Source organism: Corticium candelabrum, chromosome 7, assembly GCF_963422355.1.
Source record: "Corticium candelabrum chromosome 7, ooCorCand1.1, whole genome shotgun sequence".
Taxonomy (NCBI): Eukaryota; Metazoa; Porifera; class Homoscleromorpha; order Homosclerophorida; family Plakinidae; genus Corticium; species Corticium candelabrum.
The window spans coordinates 6,892,143-6,913,685 of NC_085091.1; the positions used below are offsets into that span (position 1 = coordinate 6,892,143).

A 21,543-nucleotide genomic window follows, 5' to 3' on the forward strand; every position below is an offset into this window, starting at 1 on the left:
CGAGTAATTTTTGGTTGATATCAATACGCCAACCAGGAAAAGACAAGAGTAATACTAGAAATGTTTCTTTACGTGGTACTCTGCGTGGTCGCCATTATGTTTGCAATATTTTTGGCCGCAAAGTCTCGCTCCTTGGCAGTAGGAAGAGTTCGAGTCGAGGCCACGCCTTTACTCCTCTCGTCACGTGAAGACGTCGACGACGCCGCCAGCTCGATTCAAGACGTCGACGAATTTCCAGCGACCGACGACGACTATATCTACATAGAAAATTTGGTCATCAAGGGATTGACGGACTTGCAGTGTCGGAAGGAGAAGGAATGCAAACTTGTGTCTATTTTTGGACCGGCAAGGCAAGGAAAGTCGTTTCTGCTCAATCAGCTACGAGGATCACGACTCTTCGCAGAGCAAGACGAAATTCTGTCACCTGGGACGCAAGGAATAGACGTAGGATTTCCTTTTTACATTGACGATCTACCGCTAGGCAAACGCTCGAGGAGATCGCAGTCCCAGTCACGTGACTTCCTGGTTGCCTTTGTTGATACGGAAGGTCTCGGGAAGGATCGTGGTGTGGCTGATGATGCTCGAGTGGTGGCGTCGCTTGTCAGTCTGAGCCGAGTGGCCATTTTCAACTGGCTAGGAGGCGTCCAGAAGGATGCCATCCTTCAACAGCTTGGGTTACTTCTTAGGACATTTACGGCAATGATGCGGGATAGAGAGAGGCAACACGGACGTCTCGGTTACCTTCATATTATTTTGAGAGACATCGATGGGACGTCAGCGGACGATCACGTGGTGCTGGGTGAACGGCTTCTTCTGCCAGAGTTGGAAGACCATGACTGCGCAGCCAAGGAGAGAAATCATATACGAAAAATGATCAACCAGTTGTTTAGTGGAGTCAAAGTTTGGTGTATGGTCAGACCGAGCAATCAGAGAGGCGACGTCCCGGATGGAAAGTCGGGTGTTTTCAAAAAGCAAGTTGACAAACTTCGAGCAGCATTAGTGATGCAGTTGTCGCAGAAATCTGAGCCCATCTCTTGCGGAGAAGTTGGCGAAATGCTGTCTCGGTGTCTGAGAGATTCTTCTCTCTCTCCTCAATCGTCATCTCCTTGGTCTGCCCATCAGAAAGTGGCGGCTAAAGACGCAATCATCACGTTTCAAGAACACCTTCTAGAATTCTCTCAGGATCTCAGAGACAGATTTCCGATACCAGAGTTGCAATTGAAGGAAGAGTTTTCATCAGAAGCTGAGAGGCTGAGAGACTTACTGAATGATTCTATTTCTATGATTGCTGACGACGACCTCAGGACGTCAGTAAACGAAACAGCCGTTAAGCTTTTCGAGAGTCAACAGCAGCAAGCTCTTTCGAGCAATCGCACGGTTTCGAAGGAGCAGATTCAGAGCGAGCTGTTGGAAGCTAAAGATCGAGTAGTTCGTCGAGTGTCCAAGCAGTTCCAGACGGGCAGCTCCCACGTTGACCTTGACGACAGTGTTGCATCAGAAGAAGATCTCATCACACAGAATTGTTCGTGGATTGAAGACGAAAACACATCCCGAGTGAGAACGGAACTGGAGCAATTCGGTACGACTTGTATAAACGAGTTCCAATCCACAATCACGAAGACATCAGAAGGTAATATCTGTGCAAGGGTTTTAGGAATATATCTGCTTACTCACACACAATTGTTTAGATTTACTGCAGCAGAAAGACTTCGAAGCGGTCGCTCAGCATCAAGCAGCAGTAGAGAGAGCTAGAATGTTGTCGCAAGAGAGAGAAGAAAATCAAATTAAACTAAAACTAGAGAAGCAAGAGTGGGTGGATAAGTACGAGGTTAAAAAAAACGAGCTGAAAGAGAATCTAGGCATTTCCGAGGACAAGATAATTGTTCTTACAAGAGAGAGTGCTGAATTAGAGTCTCAACTTGTCGATGCCGCTCAAGAAAGAGAGCGCCTCTCACAACTTTATGCAGCATGTCAAAGAGAAATTCAAGTTCTCACGGAGAACGTACAACGTCTTCAAGAAGATAAGCACAGTCTTATTAGAACCTGCGATATACTGAGGGAAACGCTCTATGCGAACAAACAGCGAGCTCAAGCCATCATAACAGCTCAGAGGCAGAATTCAAAAGACGAGATGGAAAAGAATAAAGTAAGAGAAGAACGTTTACAAGAACAAATTACAACACTTCAGAAAACACACGATCAAGAAATAAGATCATTGAACGAAAGGATTAGATTTACTGAAATGAATCTTTCACAATCGAACCATAAACGTAGAACACTTGAAGCGTCACTGGAACGGGAGAAAAATGAGAGAAAAGCTGATTTAGAAACACATCGTATGGAAGTCAGAGACTTAAAGCAAGATCATGCAAAAGACAAACGTCAGCTGTTGTCTGAGATGGAGGCAAAGAAACAAGAATTGGCAAGATTACAGAAAAGTATGGAATATTTATTCGGTCAATCCCGTATGCAAAAAGCTGAAAACGACGGACTGATGAGACAAACTCAAGAGTTGGAGGTTGAAATCGTTACAATAAAGGGACAACTGAAAAGTAAGATGTCAATGTTGGTAGACACGTCCGTTCTTGTTATTAATAAGTGACTATTTATATATTAGAGAGTCACATGGCCTGTTGGCAGTGGCAAGACGACCATCATCAATGGCAAAGTTACGATGACTTTACGGCAGTTCAATTGGAAGAGGTTTACACAGAACGAACGGGAACAGTCATACTTCCCGTCGGCCAAAATTGGCATTACGAATTTGATCTGCGAGTAATGGCCAATATGACACAAAGGAATCTAGACACAGGAAAACTGAGAAAACTGAAGAGAGAAGAGATGTCTATTACAGGTGTGTGTGTGTGTGTGTGTGTGTGTGTGTGTGTGTGCGTGCGTGCGTGCGTGCGTGTGCGCGCGTGTGCGTGTGTCTAATGTTACTTCAAATATACTATCTAGACTACCCATATTCTTGGAAAACACAAAGCGACGATTTTTATCTCTCTCCAGTCGTCATAAACACCGACGAGTACCGACGTATAGAAGAACAGTTTGAAGCAAGCATGACAGGCCACAAAATCAGACGAATCGAGCGAATTCAACGTTGCTATCTCCACCACGAGTACCAACTCGCCAGAGAAAGAATGAAAATCAAGAACGAAGGAAAAGTCAATGAGAAACATCTCTTTCACGGCACAAGAGCGACAAATCCGTTGGAGATTTACAGAAGTGACAACGGGTTTGATGTCAAGTTCGCTCGTCAGGGCATGTGGGGCAAAGCGATCTACTTCGCGGAAAAAGCGTCGTATTCACACACCTACTCGTTTGCGATGGGGCCCCCCGACAACTGCAGACAGATGTTTTTAGCGACCGTCTTGACGGGCCTTTGTTTCGATGACGCGCCGACAAATCAGTTGCGAACGCGGCCCGACTTCCGAGGCGATGTAGTTCTAAACGCTCAGGGAAAATGGGATGTGTGTCATTATAGGTATGATTCGTTGAGTGGAGTAACGCGCGGATCGAGAGTTTACGTCATATTTGATAACTTGCATTCGTATCCGTCGTATTTGATTACATACTCTTCGTTAGCTGTTTGAGATTGAAATCAGTGTGACATGTAAGTATGCAGTTGTACTACTGGAGAGTAGTTATAGTGTTTGTAGCATATTATTATGCATTGCAAGTATTTAAATAAAATATTTTTGCTGAACGCAAGTGTAAATATACAGTGGTGGATCTAGATAGAGGGTGTGGTGCAGCAGGTGGCCCCCATTATCGGAACCCTAAAGTAGTCATTAAAAAAGCTTGATAGGTATATGCGCATGCGCAGATATTTTCTACACTGATGTATGTTTTCAAAGGTGCTTCGTTGCTTTTGTTATTAGTAATTAATCATCAATTCTGCTTTTTGGCGTTTTTAACGTCAACAGCCTAGCGCGCGTTCCTGTTTGAGAAACCCCAGATTCACCACTACAAGCAGAGCACTACAATGTAGTCTAGATGTGCAACCGCATACTAACGTTTGAAAGCGTATGCGTAAGATAACACTACTAAAATCAGTGACGGCGGTGCTGGGGGCAGCAGGACTATCCCCAACTTGTCGATCAACAAATGCAAAGAAATTTTGGAAGGAAAATATTTGAATTTTCGCACTTCACTAGAAATTGTTCACAGAAAATCTAGGCTCTTTCCGTAGAGTAGGTCTAGAAATAGAGAGTTTAGTTAGCAACATCAGGTAGGCTTCAAAGCGCTTCCCAACTGAAAGCTGACAGTAGTTCATCTACAGTATAGTTACCTAGTTTAGATGGTATGTCGATTCGTAGGCTACTAGCGCGCTCGTACGGTAAGCTTTCTATAGTATATGGCTGCATGATAGTGATCAACCCAGTACGTGTGGGTACACTTTGCCTGATCGATCGCTAGCATTGCGCGTAAAGCACCATTTGTTGTGTATTAGCGCCGTGCGTACTAATTAGCGCCAAGCGTATTTACCCAAGCTAACGCGCTAGCCTGTAGTCTCTGCATTATACTGTATCAGCAGAGAGATGGACGAAGACGTGCAGAGACGGTCAGGTGGTTTGTCGAAGCTCAACCAGATATTCAGACGTCAGAGGAGAGAACCCGAAGTAAGCCTCCACATTTCCTCTCCCCAACACGTCAACGTGTGATGAAAATCGATTTTTCACAGCTTCCGTTCGACGAGCCCGACCTCGACTTCACATACGGAGATACAGACACAGACGAGACAGAGATAGCCGGTTCTATTTGTTCCAGATCTGGACTGTAGTTGATGGTCACGTGATTTGTTTGTTAGAACTCTACAGTTACAGTGAGGAGGAAGACTTTCAGAAGAATCATCTCTGCTTTGTTAAAGAGAGGAAAGGACAGGGTGGGGATGCGTTTGTGTTGGTTGTGGATGTGCGTTCGGGAACGGGGAGTTTGAGTGTCGATGACTTGGTGTGTTGCTTCATTTGGTTTGTGCTTTGGTGTGTGTGTTGTTGAGTGGAGAGTGTAGTGAATGACTTGTGGTACGCATGAGTGGGTGCAGTGATTGGTTATGGTAAAAGGGTAGCGAGAGGAGAGTGCTCTGACTATATGTGCATTGTGGCATGCTTGTACTTAGGGGGGTGAGAGGGGGGCAAGAACGAACCGACCCATTTCAGCCGGAGGTCTGCTTGTACAGTATATACCTCTGCATGTATACGACCAATCAGTCAAGGGTGGATCCAGAGGTGCTTATGCTGGAGGCACAAACTTGTAGTCTAAATAGTTTTTTCAATGTATAAAATAAATTGTAATTTTTAGACACTCTATGGTTCGTTATTAGAACATTACATTACTCGTATACCCAACCACCTCGATTTTGTCCTATTCATCACTGTCTACACTTGAATCTTCGAAATCATCCTGCAATGAATGTCTGGCTGCAGCAATTTCCAGGGTTTTTATTTGGCAATGTAATCTCTACTGCCAGGGGGAGATCATGTGCTCATCCTGGATTTGCCTCAGCAGTGAATCTGCATGCAATATTTGCACCAACTGTATACACAAAACTGTACCTGCAAAGTGCTGGCTTGGGTCCCACATTCGAGATACAGATTTAGACTCCCAAGACTCTTGGTGCATAACGTGCAGAGTATATCGTTATTACACGCATACTGTGCATATTTACCAATGCCTTCCAATAGACTTGATAACTAATAGATTCATTACAATAGAGCATGTTAAACTGACTTGGAGGTCCACTAGAGCACTAAAACAACGGACCCATAAAATGCTCCATGTGCCCCTCTGTAGATTCGTAAGATGCTTTTGTTGGTTATATGGCATACATGAGTATAGCACCACATCTCTATTGGTTTCAGAATGGTAGACATTTCTTGTTCCACAGTAACAATATACACATGATTGTCATCCTGGAGGCTATGACCACAGTAACGGAATTTATTTTATCTCTAGTTTATCTATATCTATTGTAGTCTGTAGTTTAGTTGTTTGGGCATGTCGGTGCATGTGAAGTTCTACGTAACAACGATTTTTGCAACTTGCATAGAATGGCAGAGTGAGGTTGTCGTACTTTTAGAGGTGTTTGTCTGTTTGTCTGTGTGTCTGTCCCTTTGTTTGTCTGTTTGTCTATTTGTTTTTCTGTCTGTCTGTCTGCCTGTCTATGTGTGTTTCTTTGTCTGGCTGTGTGTCTGTCTGTTTGTCTGTTTGTGTGTCTGTCTTTCGGTCTGTCTCTGTCTGTCTGTCTCTGTCTGTCTATCTGTCTGTCTGTCTATGTGTCTGCCTTTCTGTCTGTCTATGTGTCTGCCTTTCTGTCTGTCTGTATGTCTGTCAGTCAGTCTGTCTTTCTTTTTCTGTCTGTTTGTTTGTTTGTCTGTCCATCTGTCTGTCTATCTGTCTGTCTGTCTGGAATAAACCACTGTGTTTATCTGTCTGTCTATCTTTCTGTCTGTCTCTCTGTCTGCCTGCCTGTCTATCTGTTTACCTGTCTGTCTGTCTGTCTGTCTGTCCCTCTTCTGTCTGTCTGTCAGTCTGTCAGTCAGTCTGTCTGTCTGTCTGTCTGTCTGTCTGTCTGTCTGTAAACGCAATATCTCTTGAACATCATCACACATCAATATAAAACTTTTACCATTATAGCAGTTAGTGATGGAGACGACAGCTGGAAGGAATGTTATGTTCAATCCCTGTTAGACAGACTCGAGCTCACAGACGAATCACGTCGAGTACAGGCTGCACGATCACTTCTCTACCTCATGCAAGGTGCCTCCACACAGTCTCCTAATAATTTAATTTACTTATAAATATTTAATTAACAGGAATGTTTTTTCATTGCACAACATTTGAAGAACAGCAGAGAATGGTAAATCGTATTACCTCTTGCCGGAAAATTTACTTTAACACAAAATTCCATTTGCTCAGTCTCGTCACTTTAGTTTCATTGTCTACAAGAACGGCGGATATCCTCAACTCGTCCAACTTCTTATATGTGAAGCAAAGTTTGTTCGATCGCATGCTGGTCACAGTCACAGATTTTGATATTTTGTGTTGTATTAGTGATATGGATGCAGCTGGGAATGCGATTACCAAGGCATCTATCACTATTGCAGACAACGAAAATCTACGGTAAAATGCTTGCAGTAAATTGTATTTTCAAAATTAATCAATTTGGTTGAATGAATAGCATGCAAGGTTTTGCATGTAGTATTTGTTTACCTGAATGTTTACGTGCGGATTGGCTTTGTCTTTTGTGACACACCTGCAAGTGCACAGGATTTTATTGATTTTGTTGGTCATTGGTATCAATAATGTTATCCTTATGGCCACCTAATCACAAAATTAATATATTTGCAAGAAATAAGTTTTGTGGTTGCTTTGTCGTTATCACCCTCTCAATAGGGCATGTGGGGCTTTTATGCTCAACTGGGTGCTCAACAACTTGGCAGGTGAGTCCCAGAGAGGTATATGTTTTTGTGTAATAAATTGAGTAACTGGCATGTTGGTTATTATTACGTGCACCGGCAGGATATGACCAACATGCTCAGTAGATATCAACGACTTTCAAGAAAGCATTATTGTAATGTTATTAGTGTTTGTTATTGTTTGTTATGGTTTGTTATTGTTTGTTATTGTTTTTTATCAGTCTTTTATATGGTGTCTATATCTACACATACACACACACACACACACACACACACACACACACACACACACACACACACACACACACACACACACACACACACACACACACACACACACACACACACACACACACACACAAACAATAAGAAACGACAGAAATAATAACAAAAATGATAATGTGTGTCTGTCTGTCTGTCTGTGTGTGCGCGTGTGCGTGCATGCATGTGTGTGTGTGTGTGTGTGTGTGTGTGTGTGTGTGTGTGTGTGTGTGTGTGTGTGTTTATTGTTTGCTATCATTTGTTATTGTTTGTTATCTTTTGTTATTATTTGTTATCATTTGGTATTATTTGTTATCATTTGGTATTTATTTGTTATAATTAGTTGTTGTTTGTTATTGTTGGTTATCAGTTGTTATTGTTTGTTATTATTTGTTATTATTTGTTTTTGATTGTTATTGTTTGTTATTGTTTGCTGTGTAGCTTGTGTCTCGGTCTTCTTTATCATCTCTTGGAGGGCATGCGACAAGAACCACGCGACATGACAGACAGTGAACACGAACTGAGGGACGATTTTATTAAAGACTTGGGTTAGTCTGTATGGCGATTGGTTGTATTGTACTGTACATGAGCCACTGTGTATGTGTGTGTTGTCATTAGGCCAGCCTGTGTGTCAGTCCGAGAGCTTGGCTGCCATCTTGTTTGATTTGGTTCTCAAATTCTGCAGTGGCTCGATGCCTCATTATCCAATCAAGAAACTTCTCTTGCTCTTGTGGAAAACCATATTGGTGAGTACGAAGTGTCACGTGCCCTCTTATGTATTGAGTTTTATCCAATTTTGGTAAGGAACGTGATGAGATGTGTGAAGTACAAGTTTTTGGTATTGTGTGCTTGCCTGTTTTGTCTGTCTGTCTGTCTGTCTGTTTGTGTGTGTTTCTGTCTGTCTGTCTGTCTGTCTGTCTGTCTGTCTGTCTGTCTGCCTGTCCGTTTGTTCGTTCGTCTGTCTGTCTGTCTGTCTGTCAATACATGTATTTTTCATAAATGAACTATAGCACCAAAGCAATAGCTAATCTACGTGTCCATTACATCTAGTACATACATGAAAAATGGTGAAAACTACAATGCACACTATATACGCACTAAATACACATACAAATTATGACTAGACGAAAGGGACTTATAGTCCCGGTTTCTAAATATTTATGACTGTCCACTGAGAGCTGCAGCTGTATTCGTTGAGGAGAGATGAGAACTTCTTTGTAAGGGTCTTGCTATTGCATTTTTGGAGTTGGACGGCAAATCTCTTCCTCCAATAGTCCAAGAATTCTGTGGCATTTAGTTTGCCCTCAACATTGACTGAACTGCGAGATAGATGTTGCAGATATTGAAACTCTTTTACTCCCCATCTTTCAAAGTGCTCAAAGACAAGGGTATCAGTCTCACAGAGACATCCGCCTGGTCTCTTCTGAATTGTACTTCTTCCATTTTTTCTTCACGCCTCAGAGAAGCTGCCCCATTGGGGTATGTGGAGTTGGGAAAGGTTTCAGTGCTCCAGGGATGGGCGAGAGATGTATCTAAGTCGATGGTAGACCTTGATTGTGTGTTAAAAACAACAATTTCCGGCCTATCCTCTGTGTTTGTATAGTGATGGCGTGGCTCTCTACAGTGGTGTATGTGTAGACTTTTAGGACAATCTGACCATAAAGATGCATTTGATTCATTCGTGTCTGTCTGTCTGTGTACGTGTGTACGTGTGTGTGTGTGTGTGTGTGTGTGTGTGTGTGTGTGTGTGTGTGTGTGTGTGTGTTTGTGTACGTGTGTGTGTGTGTGTGTGTGTGTGTGTGTGTGTGTGTGTGTGTGTGTGTGTGTGTGTGTGTGTGTGTGTGTGTATCTGTCTGTCTGTCTGTCTGTCTGTCTGTCTGTGTTCGTGTGTCTGTCTCTCTGTCAGTCTGTGTGTCTGTCTGTGTGTCTGTCTCTGTCTGTGTCCGTATGTGTGTGTCTGTCTGTCTGTCTGTCTGTCTGTCTGTCTGTCTGTCTGTCTGTCTGAATACATATTTTCAAACATTGAACTATTATACATCATTTAAGCAAAGCAACTAAATACTGTCTGTCTGTCTGTTTGTGTGTGTGTGTGTGTGTGTGTGTGTGTGTGTGTGTGTGTGTGTGTGCACGTGCACGCGTGCATGTACTGTATGTATGTATCATTGTATGTACGTACGGCAAACATTCTTGATTGATGTTCATCATTGAATCTCAAGTATGAGAGATGTTGATGTTGTACAGTGTTCTCTCCAGTATCAGCCGTACTGGCATTTAACCGGTTGGGGTAGTGAAATACTCGGTTGATGCATGAAATTTAACAATTATTGCAGGGCGGGAAGCGGAGATAGCAGGAGTGAACCAAGAACAAGCATTGTTTAGTTGTACTCTGTAGTGTGTGTAAAACTAGCAAACCGGAAGTGACGTAATCATTGATGTGTGATGTCATAACTTAATTTGCTTTGTTTATTGAGACAAATTCTGACAAGGACACTGACGTACACACATGTGTTCGCTTGTCTGTCTGTCTATTTGTTTGTCATGTTGTCAGTATGCTAGCCTTCCAGCCTATTTATGTGTTTGCCCACCTCTCTCTCTACATGCTGCACTTGTCTGTTTTCTTTGTTCTCCATGTTAGTCCACCATATTTGACATTTGACATTCTGTTTTATTTCTCGACCTAGTTATGTCTGGGAGGGTTCGAACAACTTTGCAAAATGAAAGAAAATGCCCGCGAAGCAGTCGGTCTCCCACCAACACGCACATGGATCAATCACGTACATCGGAAAGGCTCCCTTCGATTCTATAGCAACGAACTCGTAAACGACAGTGAAGACGCAAGAAACAGTGAAGACTTTGACGACGACACTTCAACATACAGTTCTGATATCACTTCTGATCTCGAATCAGAGAGTGACTCCAGTGGGTCAGAGACCAGCACTGTGATTGGCTCGATGTCTGACGTTGATGATGAGCAGATGTCTGAGATGAAGCTCGGTGGCAACAATTCTCCTCCACCGCTGGGTGGGGATCGTAGGTCGGGTGGCGAGCGACGGCTGAGACTGGAAAGCGGCACGTTTGAGGAACTTCGACGTTCGAAGCCGAGACGGGAACTGCCGGGATTACCACCCAAAGTCAGGTGTGTATGATGGTGTGTGTGTGTGTGTGTGTGTGTGTGTGCATGCGTGCGTGCACGTGGTGTGTGTGTGTGTGGTAAATTAATTTTGATTGATTTGATGCAATGGACAGTACAGCTACTGTTGCCGTCGTTTGCAAAATATTGTTACATTTTTCGGCACACAGCGTAGTACAAAACGAATCAGTTTGGCAGTGTTGGTAGTGAGTTTGCCAACCTGTTCATTACAACACGTAATAGTGATAAAATAATAAATATATAAAAATACACAAGAAATAAAAGCCCAGGGTGTTCATTTTGGATTTTGAAATAAATAAAAGCCACAGGCGTTTATTTGGGGTTTTGTAATAAATAAAAAGGTACAGGCAGTTATTTGGCTTTTTGTCGTAAAAAAGAAACTTTGGGCATTTACGTTGAAATGTATGAGCCCTAGTCGTTTATTTGTTTTGTGATTAATAAGAGCCTGAGTGCTTATTTGTCTTGTTTGCAATAAAGTGTGTTTGTTTGTCAAATAAATAAGAATCTCAGGTGCTTATATATTCTCTAAATCAATAATAACCCCAGGTGCTGATTATGTTATTTTTAATAATTAAGAGCCCCAGGTGCTTGTTTGTTTTCTTCGAATAAATAGGATCCCTAGGTGCTTATTCAGGGTTCGAAAAATGTGTTTGAATCTGGTTGCCAGTTTGGCCATCTAGAGGAACGGTTGGTCGCCAAACTTTCATTAGTTTCTAAGTCAGAGATTCCAGAAGTAAACAAGTCATTAATATCACTGTTGAGACCCTTTCCCAGGTTATCATGTTTGACGTTAAATTAAGACCTAACTAGGAATTTGCAGTAATGTTGGATGAACATTGGCTAGTAAACACCTCAATCTACAGTGTGGTACTTGGGGTTCTTTTTATGTAATAGTATGAGTATTCAGATTTTATAGAAACTTTCCACTGATTGTATAGCTACAACCAAACAAAATGTGGTTGTGTGGTTTTGTAATGTTAATAACATGATTATGTGGTTTGTCATCACATCCACATCCTGGCTATCCATCAATAAGGCATGAGCATTCTCTGAGCGTTTTTTGATTAAATTCTCTATATGACTCAGTGCCACTACTGATTTGCTGAGAACAGGACATCCGGTAACTCTCGAGGGAAAACTCCACACCCCTCGTGGTTTCCTATGGCTAGCTGTGTTAATCTCTGAAAGGTGTGGCTTCATTCAACACCTAGATTTCACATGCAGAAACTTTTGTCTGAACAACCTTTCTTAGTAGCACTAGGAGACGTATAAGCTTCTGGACGTACACCTTGGTCTAGTTTTTTTTTTTGTAGCACCCTAGCTTTGTCTGTGCCAATCAGTGTCCAGTATTCGCTTACAATAAGTGACATATCCCACTTCCGCTACCTATTGACTGGTCAATAAATTGGGCTGTATAACTGCCTGGGGCTACTGGTTTATCAAGATGTGAATTGTTTGTGAACATAGCAATTAGGCTACTGAAACATATCTGTCAGCCAGAACAAACAATACGTGGGTCTACGGATGCGTATGGAAATCATAATAAGTTCTTTCATGCGTGTAGCAAGTGCTGACCTGAGCAAACTAAACTTAGAGTCATCCTTCTGAAAAAAATTAACCATGGTTAGGCGTCCAGCTATAGAAAGATACTCGCGTGCGCAGAGCTGTAAACCAGCTAGATGGTAGAAGGTGGATACGGCTTTCCATCTTGTCTCCGAACTTATGCACAAACCTTGCAAGCCAGTAGTTCATTTCTCTGTTGTTCGTAATATGCAGATCATGCACGTACCGCCCGAGTGCTCCCTCTTCAGTTGGCTGCTTGTTTCTCCATTTCTTCCATGCATTGAACACTCTAGCCGCACATGCAGTAGCTATTGTGGGGTTAGGGGGAACACACAAATCAAGAAACTTATGAAAACTACTGGTGAAATTGGAAACGAGATTCAGAAGACTGCTGATCAGAAACAATATCAACGTCTAGCAGTTTACTAGCTTCCAAAAATCACTAACTGGCAATTCTGCTGTTTCAATGCCCAAGTCGATTTCAGAACATTTTGCTACACAACTGATTTGAACTTCCGTGCCTAGAAGATATCAACACCTCAGCTGGGTGCTACAAGCCGGTTATAGACCTTCTGGCAAATGTATAAACGAATACACCCCGCTGCGCTCAGCTTGTTAGCACTCGGCCTTCGCCCTCGTGCCAACTCATAGGCGGAGCGGGGTGTATTTTGTTTATACTATACTCGCCAGCAGTCTATAACCTATACTGATAGAAAGACACTCAGGCAGCTTGCTGGGAAAAAGCTGTTTGTTTTGCCACTTCCTACGCCCACCGTTTGCAAACATCTGCATAATAGTGTTTAGTTGTCTCAATTCAAGATGGTCAGATTCTTTGAACAGCATAGAAGAGGATCTAAATAGGCAGTTGCCGGCACCTTCAACTAAGATTGGCTGCGAATTTCATGCTTCATTCGGGAGAAGCTGCTGCGCAACGGGGGCGTCTCGTCGATGATAGAGCTGTTGACTTGGATTTGTTGGTGTAGTCTATGAAGGATAGGAGTGACCACAATTATTTGAAAAATTATACGCGCCTGCGGGTCTTTAGTTGGATTTGTCTGGAGCTGATGGCAGAGACCAATCAGATCGGTACAGACACTAGAGTCCGTAAAAATGATGGTGTACCAGAGAATAGCAATGACTCGCAATAGATTGCTAGGTGATACGTTGTTACACGATATGTACGAAGGATCTAAGTAGGCGGCATACGTGCCACTAAATGGTAGAAGTAGAAAGCGGAATGCAAATCCTCTGCTGAGCAGGTGGTTCACATCCAAGAGCCGCTGCCACGAAAGACTAGAAACTACCAATATTTTTATTCACCAAATTGGCGACCACACGGTTTGTTTAGTCGCCAGCCATCTAGAAGTGGTCGCCATATGGTGACTTCGCGACCGGATTTTTTGAACTCTGTTATTATATTCTTTTTAATCAATAAGAGCCCACATGCTTGTTTGTTGTTTAAATAAGAGCCTTAAGTGCTTGTTTGCTCTTCAAATATACAAGAGCCCCGAATACTTGTTGTTTTCTTGAAATACATAAGAGCCCTAGCTGCTTATTATGTTTTTTAAATATATTAGAGCCCCAGGTGCTTGCTTGTTCTTTAAATAAATAAGAGCTCTGGGTGCTAGTTGGTTAATATGAGCCCCATACTATTTGAGGAAATATGGCATTTCCTGATTGCAGTTTTTGTGAGACTAATTAACATAATTATTATTGATCATAATATTAATTTTAATGGAATGTTTGAATGCGAATTCGGACTCATCCAATGTTGTGTAGACGAAAAGACATCAACAGCTACATTGAATTGACGAGAAGCAAATTTGTCGGTTTGGAGCTCGGAGAGTGAGTCATAGCCGACGTGATCCAATATACAAGTTATGTTGATTGCCTGACTGTGTCTGTTTCTAGTGATCACTCAACGTTGGCTGGATTACCGAATCCGATCCACGAGGGCGTTGCTGTTTTACAATCTGTGAGATCTGATTGTGTGTGGTTGACTTGTATTTTGAGTAAGTGAGGTTTTCTGTTGTAGCATGTGTATACTTCTTTGGCTGACGTGCAGGTCAAGGAAGAAGACGTGTTCAATAGGAAACCGTCGACAGTTAAAATGGTAGGAAACGATTGTTACGTTGAGTTGTATTAGGTGAAATGCATAGAGTGAAGGAATCGTAGTGCCAGTGAGTGTGTGTGTGTGTGTGTGTGTGTGTGTGTGTGTGTGTGTGTCTGTCTGTCTGTCTGTCTGTCTGTCTGTCTGTCTGTTTGTTTGTCTATTTGTCTGTCCATGTGCGTGTGTCTGTCTGTCTGTCTGTTTGTCTATTTTATCTGTCCATGTCTGTCTGTTAGTCAGTTTGTCTGTCCATGTTTATGTGTGTATGTTTTTCTTGTCTGTCTGGCAGTCAGTTGTGTGTCCATGTTTGTGTGTACTTGTGTCTGTTAGTCAGTTTGTCTGTCCATGTTTATGTGTGTATGTGTGACTGTCTGTCTGTCAGTCAGTTTGTCTGTCCATGTTTATGTGTGTCTGTGTGTCTGTTTGTCTGTCAGTCAGTTTGTCTGTCCATGTTTATATGTGTATGTGTTTTTGTCTGTCTGTCTGTCGGTTTGTCTGTCCATGTTTATGTGTGTATGTGTGTCTTGTCTGTCTGTCTGTCAGTCAGTTTGTCTGTCCATGTGTATGTGTGTCTGTGTGTCTGTTTGTCTGTCAGTCAGTTTGTATGTCCATATTTATGTGTGTATGTGTTTCTTGTCTGTCTGTCATTCAGTTTGTTTGTCCATGTTTATGTGTGTATGTGTGTCTTGTCTGTCTGTCTGTCAGTCAGTTTGTCTGTCCATGTTTATGTGTGGTGTGTATGTCTGTGTCTCTCTGTCTGTTTGTCTATTTATCTGTTCATTTGTATGTGTACATGTTTGTCTGTTAGTATCTGTCTGTCCATGTGTATCAGTATGTGTCTGTATGTTTATCTGTCCATGTCTCTGTCTGTCCGTCAGTTTTTCTGACCATGTGTATGTCTGTCTGTCTGTCTGTCTGTCTTTCAGTTGTCTGTCCATGTGTACGTGTGTGTGTCTGTCTATTATCTGTCCATGTGTCTGTCTGTCTGTCAGTTTGTCTGACCATGTGTATGTGTATATGTCTGTCTGTCTGTCAGTTTGTCTGTTTGTGTGTGTGTGTGTGTGTGTGTGTGTGTGTGTGTGTGTGTGTGTGTGTGTGTCTGTGTAGTTGTCTGTCCATGTGTATTTTGTAGTCTGTCTGTTTGTTTGTTTGTCTGTGTCATACTGTGTGTGTGTGTGTGTGTGTGTGTGTGTGTGTGTGTGTGTGTGTGCGTGTGCACGCATGCATACACACAATGCGTGTGTATACATAACAATAACAACCAAGTGATTTCAACTTCACCGTGTTATTGCTCTATAGCAAGAACGACCTAACAATCCCACAGAAGATCTCTATCGTGCATTACTTCCATCTCTACCTCAGTACATGGTCTGCACTACTTACCTACTATTTGTCTTGATATCAATATCTTATCACTTTTAGATTGCATTGCTAAAAATCCTTCTTGCTGCTGCACCAACAGCAAAGGCCAAGTCTGAGTCATTGAACATTTTGGTGGATGTGTTGGGTGAAGAGGCACCGTCGTCCGTGCTGCAATCGATGCAACAGGGAATCGATGTCAATAGGCACAAGGTCAGGTGTGGTGTGTGTGTGTGTGTGTGTGTGTGTGTGTGTGTGTGTGTGTGTGTTTGTGTGTGTGTGTGTGTGTGTGTGTGTGTGTGTGTGTGTTGGTGGTGGTATGCTTGTGTGTTGATGATCGTTTTGTAGGAGATTATAATGAAGTCGATCACTGCAATACTGCTGCTATTGCTCAAACATTTCAAACTAAACCACGTCTATCAGGTGTGTTTGTGTGTGCGTGTGCGTATGTATGCATTTGTTTGTCGGTCTGTCTGTCTGTCTGTCTGTCTGTGTGTTTGTGTGTGCATTTGTTTGTCTATCTGTCTGTCTGTGTGCATTTGTTTGTCTGTCTGTGTGTGCATTTGTCCGTCTGTCTGTCTGTCTATATTTTTCACATTTGAATTAGGATACAATAGCAAATGGCTAACTACGTTTGTCCCATGACAGTAAAAGCAAGAGAAAACAACTAACAACTAAATACAATATATAGTTAACTACTAATTGGTTAAAAGGGATCATGTGATCCATTTTCTATAAACCATCTACGAGTCTGGGCACTTGGCCTGTCCTGACAAGGCATTACTGATCTTCTTCAGAAGCACATTGGCATTGCAACGTTGCAATTGAATGGCAATTCTTTGACGCCAATAGTCTTTAAACTCTGCCCTGTTTGATTTTCCAAAGTCATCCTTTGATCGTTTTGACAAGTCATCTAAATAGGTCTCTGCCTTCTTACCCCATCTTCCAAAATGTTCCAAGACTAGTGGAACCACTCTCACAGACAACCCACCAAGATATTTTTCTTTCTCATAGCGAACCAACTTCCTGTCTTCCCTTCTAGCAGTGGCTGCTTCCTCTATAGTGGCTGATGTTGGAAACATGTCCGAACTCCATGGATGAGCAAGTGCTATATCTAACTCCACATTGGAACCAATACCAGTATCAAAAACAACGACTGGGCGGCTGTCAGATGTAGCATATCTATCTTTTGTCTCTTTTTTTGTGTTGAATTTTGAGATCGTTTAGACACTCTGACCACACAGACATGATCAAGTCATGTGACCACACAGGACCACCCCTGTTTTGCATGTAATCTGATGACATGTCTGTCTGTCTCTCTGTCTGTTTGTCTGTCTTTTTGTCTGTCTGTCTACATGTGTGTCCATTTGTTTGTCTGTGTGTCTGTCAGTTTGTCTCTCTGTTTGTCTGCACGTGTGTGTGTATTTGTTTGTGTGTATGTCTGTGCATGTGCATGTCTGTCTCTCTGTCTGTCTGTCTGTCTGTATGTCTGTCTGTCTGTCCAATACATATATTTGAAACATTTATCTGTCTGTCTGTCTCTCTGTCTGTCTGTTTGTCTATGTGTACATTTGTCTGTGTGTGTGTGTGTGTGTGTGTGTGTGTGTGTGTGTGTGTGTGTGTGTGTGTGTGTGTGCCTTATGTATGAGTTTAATTGTCTCATCACAATTGATTTCACAATTAAACCTTTTCTAGTTTGAGTTCATGAGTCAACATCTCGTATTTGCCAACTGCATCCCACTTGTGCTCAAACTCTTCAATCAAAACGTCCCGATATTCATCGCAGCAAAGAACAGGTTTCCCATCCCTCTAATCCTCCATATTGGATTCCCTATCACTTTTGTATTCACAGCATTCCAGCTCTTGGATTTCCAAAATGTCTGCTCTGTCCATCGCCCGAATTAACCGAGGAAGGACTGGTTGGTTTGAATACGAACTTGTTGCTGCAGAATATTTACACACACACACACACACACACACACACACACACACACACACACACACACACACACACACACACACACACACACACACACACACACTTGCACACACCACACACACACTCGCGTGCACACACACACACACACACACTTGCACACACCACACACACACTTGCGTGCACACACACACACACATACTTGCACACACCACACACACACACACACACGATGTGAACGTGATAATGTCGATATACAGGAAACTGGTGATGACAAGGAGGTGTGCTGGCGTAATATGTTCTCATCCATTAATCTGTTGAGGGTCCTACAGAAATTGGTGAAGTGGAAACACTCGAGAACGATGGTATATCTTGAATGGCTAGCCATGAACCAATATCCATATGATTTATTTGCTTTTCTTACAAGATGTTGGTAGTGTTCAAGTCTGCACCAATTCTGAAGCGAGCTCTCAAAGTTCGTCACCATCTCATCCAACTGTACATTTTGAAGGTAAATTGTTGGATCGTTGTGTGGATGTGGTTGCGTTAGTGTGTCAGTGTGTGTGTGTGTGTGTGTGTGTGTGTGTGTGTGTGTGTGTGTGTGTGTGTGTGTCTGTGTCTGTGTCTGTGTCTGTGTCTATGTGTGTATGTATGTATGTGTGTGTGTGTCAGCTGCTGAAGGTTCAAGCAAAGTATTTGGGTCGCAACTGGAGGAAGAGTAACATGAGAACAATGTCTGCGATTTATCAGAGAGTCAGGCATCGTTTGTGTGACGATTGGGCATTCGGAAACGGTGAGAACTACAAGCTTGCACACCACAACTGTAGCCTTTATTAATTAATAGATAAATAAATTATATAAATAAATAAATAGTTTTATTTAAAAAGGTAATTCATTAATTAATAATTATAATAATTAATTAATTAATTATAATAGGTAATAAATTAATAAATTATAGTAATTAATTAATTAAATTAATAATAGTAATAAATAAATAAAAATTAATTAATTAATTAATTATAATACGTGATTAATTAATAAAAGTAATTAATAAATATAAAATAGTTAATATATAAAAAATAATTAATAAATAAAAAGTAATAAATAAATGAAAGGTAATTAAAGTTATGTCTTCTGTCTAGACAGCCATGATGGTCTAAGCACCAGGGTTTTGCCTCCAGTGCTTACATGAGACCTTAAAATCAGACTGATCTCGTTGAGCACGACACAATAATAAATAAAAAGTAATTAATTAATTAATTATAATAGGTAATTAATATTAATTAAATAATTAAATTTTAACAAATAACAACTTTATTGATATCAATAGCTTTTACTACAACAATAGTGGCAACACACTACTACAATAATATAGAGTAATGAAGTAATATAAGGTAATTAATTAATTAATTAATTATAATAGGCATGTGACCTATTGTTTTCCTGTGTAGATCTGGAGGCTCGTCCTTGGGATTTCCAAGCAGAGGAATGTGCCCTACGAGCTTGCGTAGAGCAATTCAACTCTCGCCATTACTCGAATGCCAGTCCACCAGTCGGTCTCACATTTGTTGACCTCCTTACTGGCGACATCTTTGACGACGAATTATATCAACCGTCCAACTTTAATGTCGTGAGTGTGCTGAGTGAAGAGATCCCACTGAGCGACGAATTCAAGAAGAATTATGAGGAATGGCTGGAGGATGAAATTTTCAGCCGTGAAGTTGACTGGGACGCAGTACTCCAACAAGAGTAAATCTCAGGCTGTACATGTGTGATCTGTTGTTGTATAGAGATGATTTATTGTATTAGTGTGACATTCCAACTGCTTTGCGTGTTCATTACAAGCAGATGGAATTGGGTTTGGGCTAGGATTTTCATCTGTGATGGAGTGTGCACTCCCATTCTGTAGACAGTCGTGTATAAAATGTTGTGTCTGTCTGTCTGTCTGTGTATCTCTGTCTTGTTTGTCTGTCTGTGTATCTGATCTGATCTGTCTATGTATGCGTATCCTGTCTGTGTCTATCTCGTTTGTCTGTCTGTCTATCTATCTGTCTGTCTGTCATCCCTGCAAGGACAAGGGGCTGGTGCATGTCTGGATGTCATCCCCACTTCTGCTAGCACGCTCTAAAAACAAATGAATTTTCTGTAGCGTCTTACCTGAGGTTGGGAGTGGCTCTACCTTTCACCAATTGGATTAAAAGTGTGATTGTGGTTATGATTTGGATGAATACGGGTACCATCTTTTAACCTTTAAATATGAGGTGGACCTGTGTGGTCTCATAATTCAGTCTTATATGGGTGAAACATTTTGGGAGGTGGGTCACAAAGGCAGAAAATTTCTTGCAGCATTTGCCACAACAGTCAGCAAATCCAGAAGCCAATTTTAACGCTTCCATGTTCATGTCGTATTGGAGAAAAAGATTGTCTACAATTCTGCAAAGATGCAATGCCAAAGTTATCCTTAAGAAAACTTTCAAAACTGTCACCTAATCATGATGATTTAGATAGATTATTTGATTTTGACATTCAAAGTCAAGTCCATTAGTTAATGACTTTGTTGTTTGCAAGGACTGATTTGTATTTAAAAAATCCTAGCATATGTACAAGTAGAATCTGTATGAGAATAAAATATCTGTCTGTCTGTCTGTGTATCTGTTTGTTTGTCAATACATATATTTTCAGTTTGTCTGTCTGTCTATCTGTTTGACTGTTCATCTGTTTGTTTGTCTGTGTGTCCATCTGTCATATATTATGAACAATGATAACTACAATAACCATCATCAGCAAGCTAACAATAAAATTCTTACTACATGAAAACAAACCAAAAAGATAGTCTGGTCCAACACTAGCAGTCATTTATCTAGCAAACAACTGGTCTACTTTGCTGAGGCTTTCTTCTTCAGTAGACAATGAGATCTTTTTGATGATGGTGTACTATTACATTTCTGTAGTTGAACTGAGAATCTTTCTCCAATGGTCTAAATATTAGCTTCGGTTTCGTTTCCTGACTCATCAACAAATGATTTAGAAGATGCTGTAGATACTGTATTTGAGACCATCCAAACCTCGTCTGCCGAAATGTTCCATGACGAGAGGTATTATTTATTATTTTGAGAGGCACTACCTACTTCGTTTCAGAGCTGTATCTAATTTTCTTTCTTTCTTGCTGTCACAAAGCAGTAGCACCATCTGTATGAGCAGATCTCAGGAATACATCAGAACTCCAAGGGTGTGCCAAGACAATGTCTAAGTCAAAGCTGACATCTGTCTGTCTGTCTGTGTATCTGGTCTGTCATGTCTGTCAAATCTGTCTGTCTGTGTCTGTCTGTCTGTCTGTCTGCTTTTCTGTCTGTCTGTCTGTCTGCTTTTCTGTCTGTCTGTCTGTCAAATCTGTCTATCTGTGTGTATCTGGTCTGTCTGTTTGTCAAATCTGTCTGCCTGTCTGTCTGTGCTGTTGAGTCCAATAATGATACCTCTAGGTAGCTGTATGTCACTCTTCTGCCAGAACAAACAGCAAGAGCATGTCACTAACCAAACGTGTTCATGCTTTTGTTTCCAGCCGTTGTGTGTTCCCACCTACACCACAAGTACAGCACGTGCTCTCATCGAGGGTTCAATGGAACCAGCCACTGATCCAAAATTTCGATCAACTCAACGGTTGTAGAAATATACTATCTTCTACTGCTCATGGTGTATGTACTCAGTAACTATGAAAACCATTTATGCATGATGTGGTTATATA

General features: G+C 41.5%; 1 protein-coding gene across 1 annotated transcript; it reads left to right on the forward strand.

The window, feature by feature from the left end:
- Positions 1-51: 51 nt before the first annotated feature.
- LOC134181791 (uncharacterized) lies at positions 52-20,708 on the forward strand. The gene is made up of 26 exons (XM_062649058.1): positions 52-1,630; positions 1,689-2,552; positions 2,618-2,854; positions 2,959-3,590; positions 4,509-4,625; positions 4,688-4,757; positions 4,814-4,888; positions 6,640-6,762; positions 6,819-6,862; positions 6,922-6,998; positions 7,057-7,125; positions 8,124-8,230; positions 8,301-8,428; positions 10,364-10,818; positions 14,176-14,241; positions 14,308-14,371; positions 14,432-14,509; positions 15,806-15,874; positions 15,929-16,078; positions 16,214-16,288; positions 17,561-17,661; positions 17,718-17,784; positions 18,062-18,166; positions 18,229-18,312; positions 18,474-18,594; positions 19,253-20,708. The coding sequence occupies exons 1-26, from the start codon at positions 61-63 to the stop codon at positions 19,552-19,554; spliced, it is 5,850 nt and encodes a 1,949-aa protein (XP_062505042.1). The 5' UTR covers positions 52-60; the 3' UTR covers positions 19,555-20,708.
- Positions 20,709-21,543: the final 835 nt, after the last annotated feature.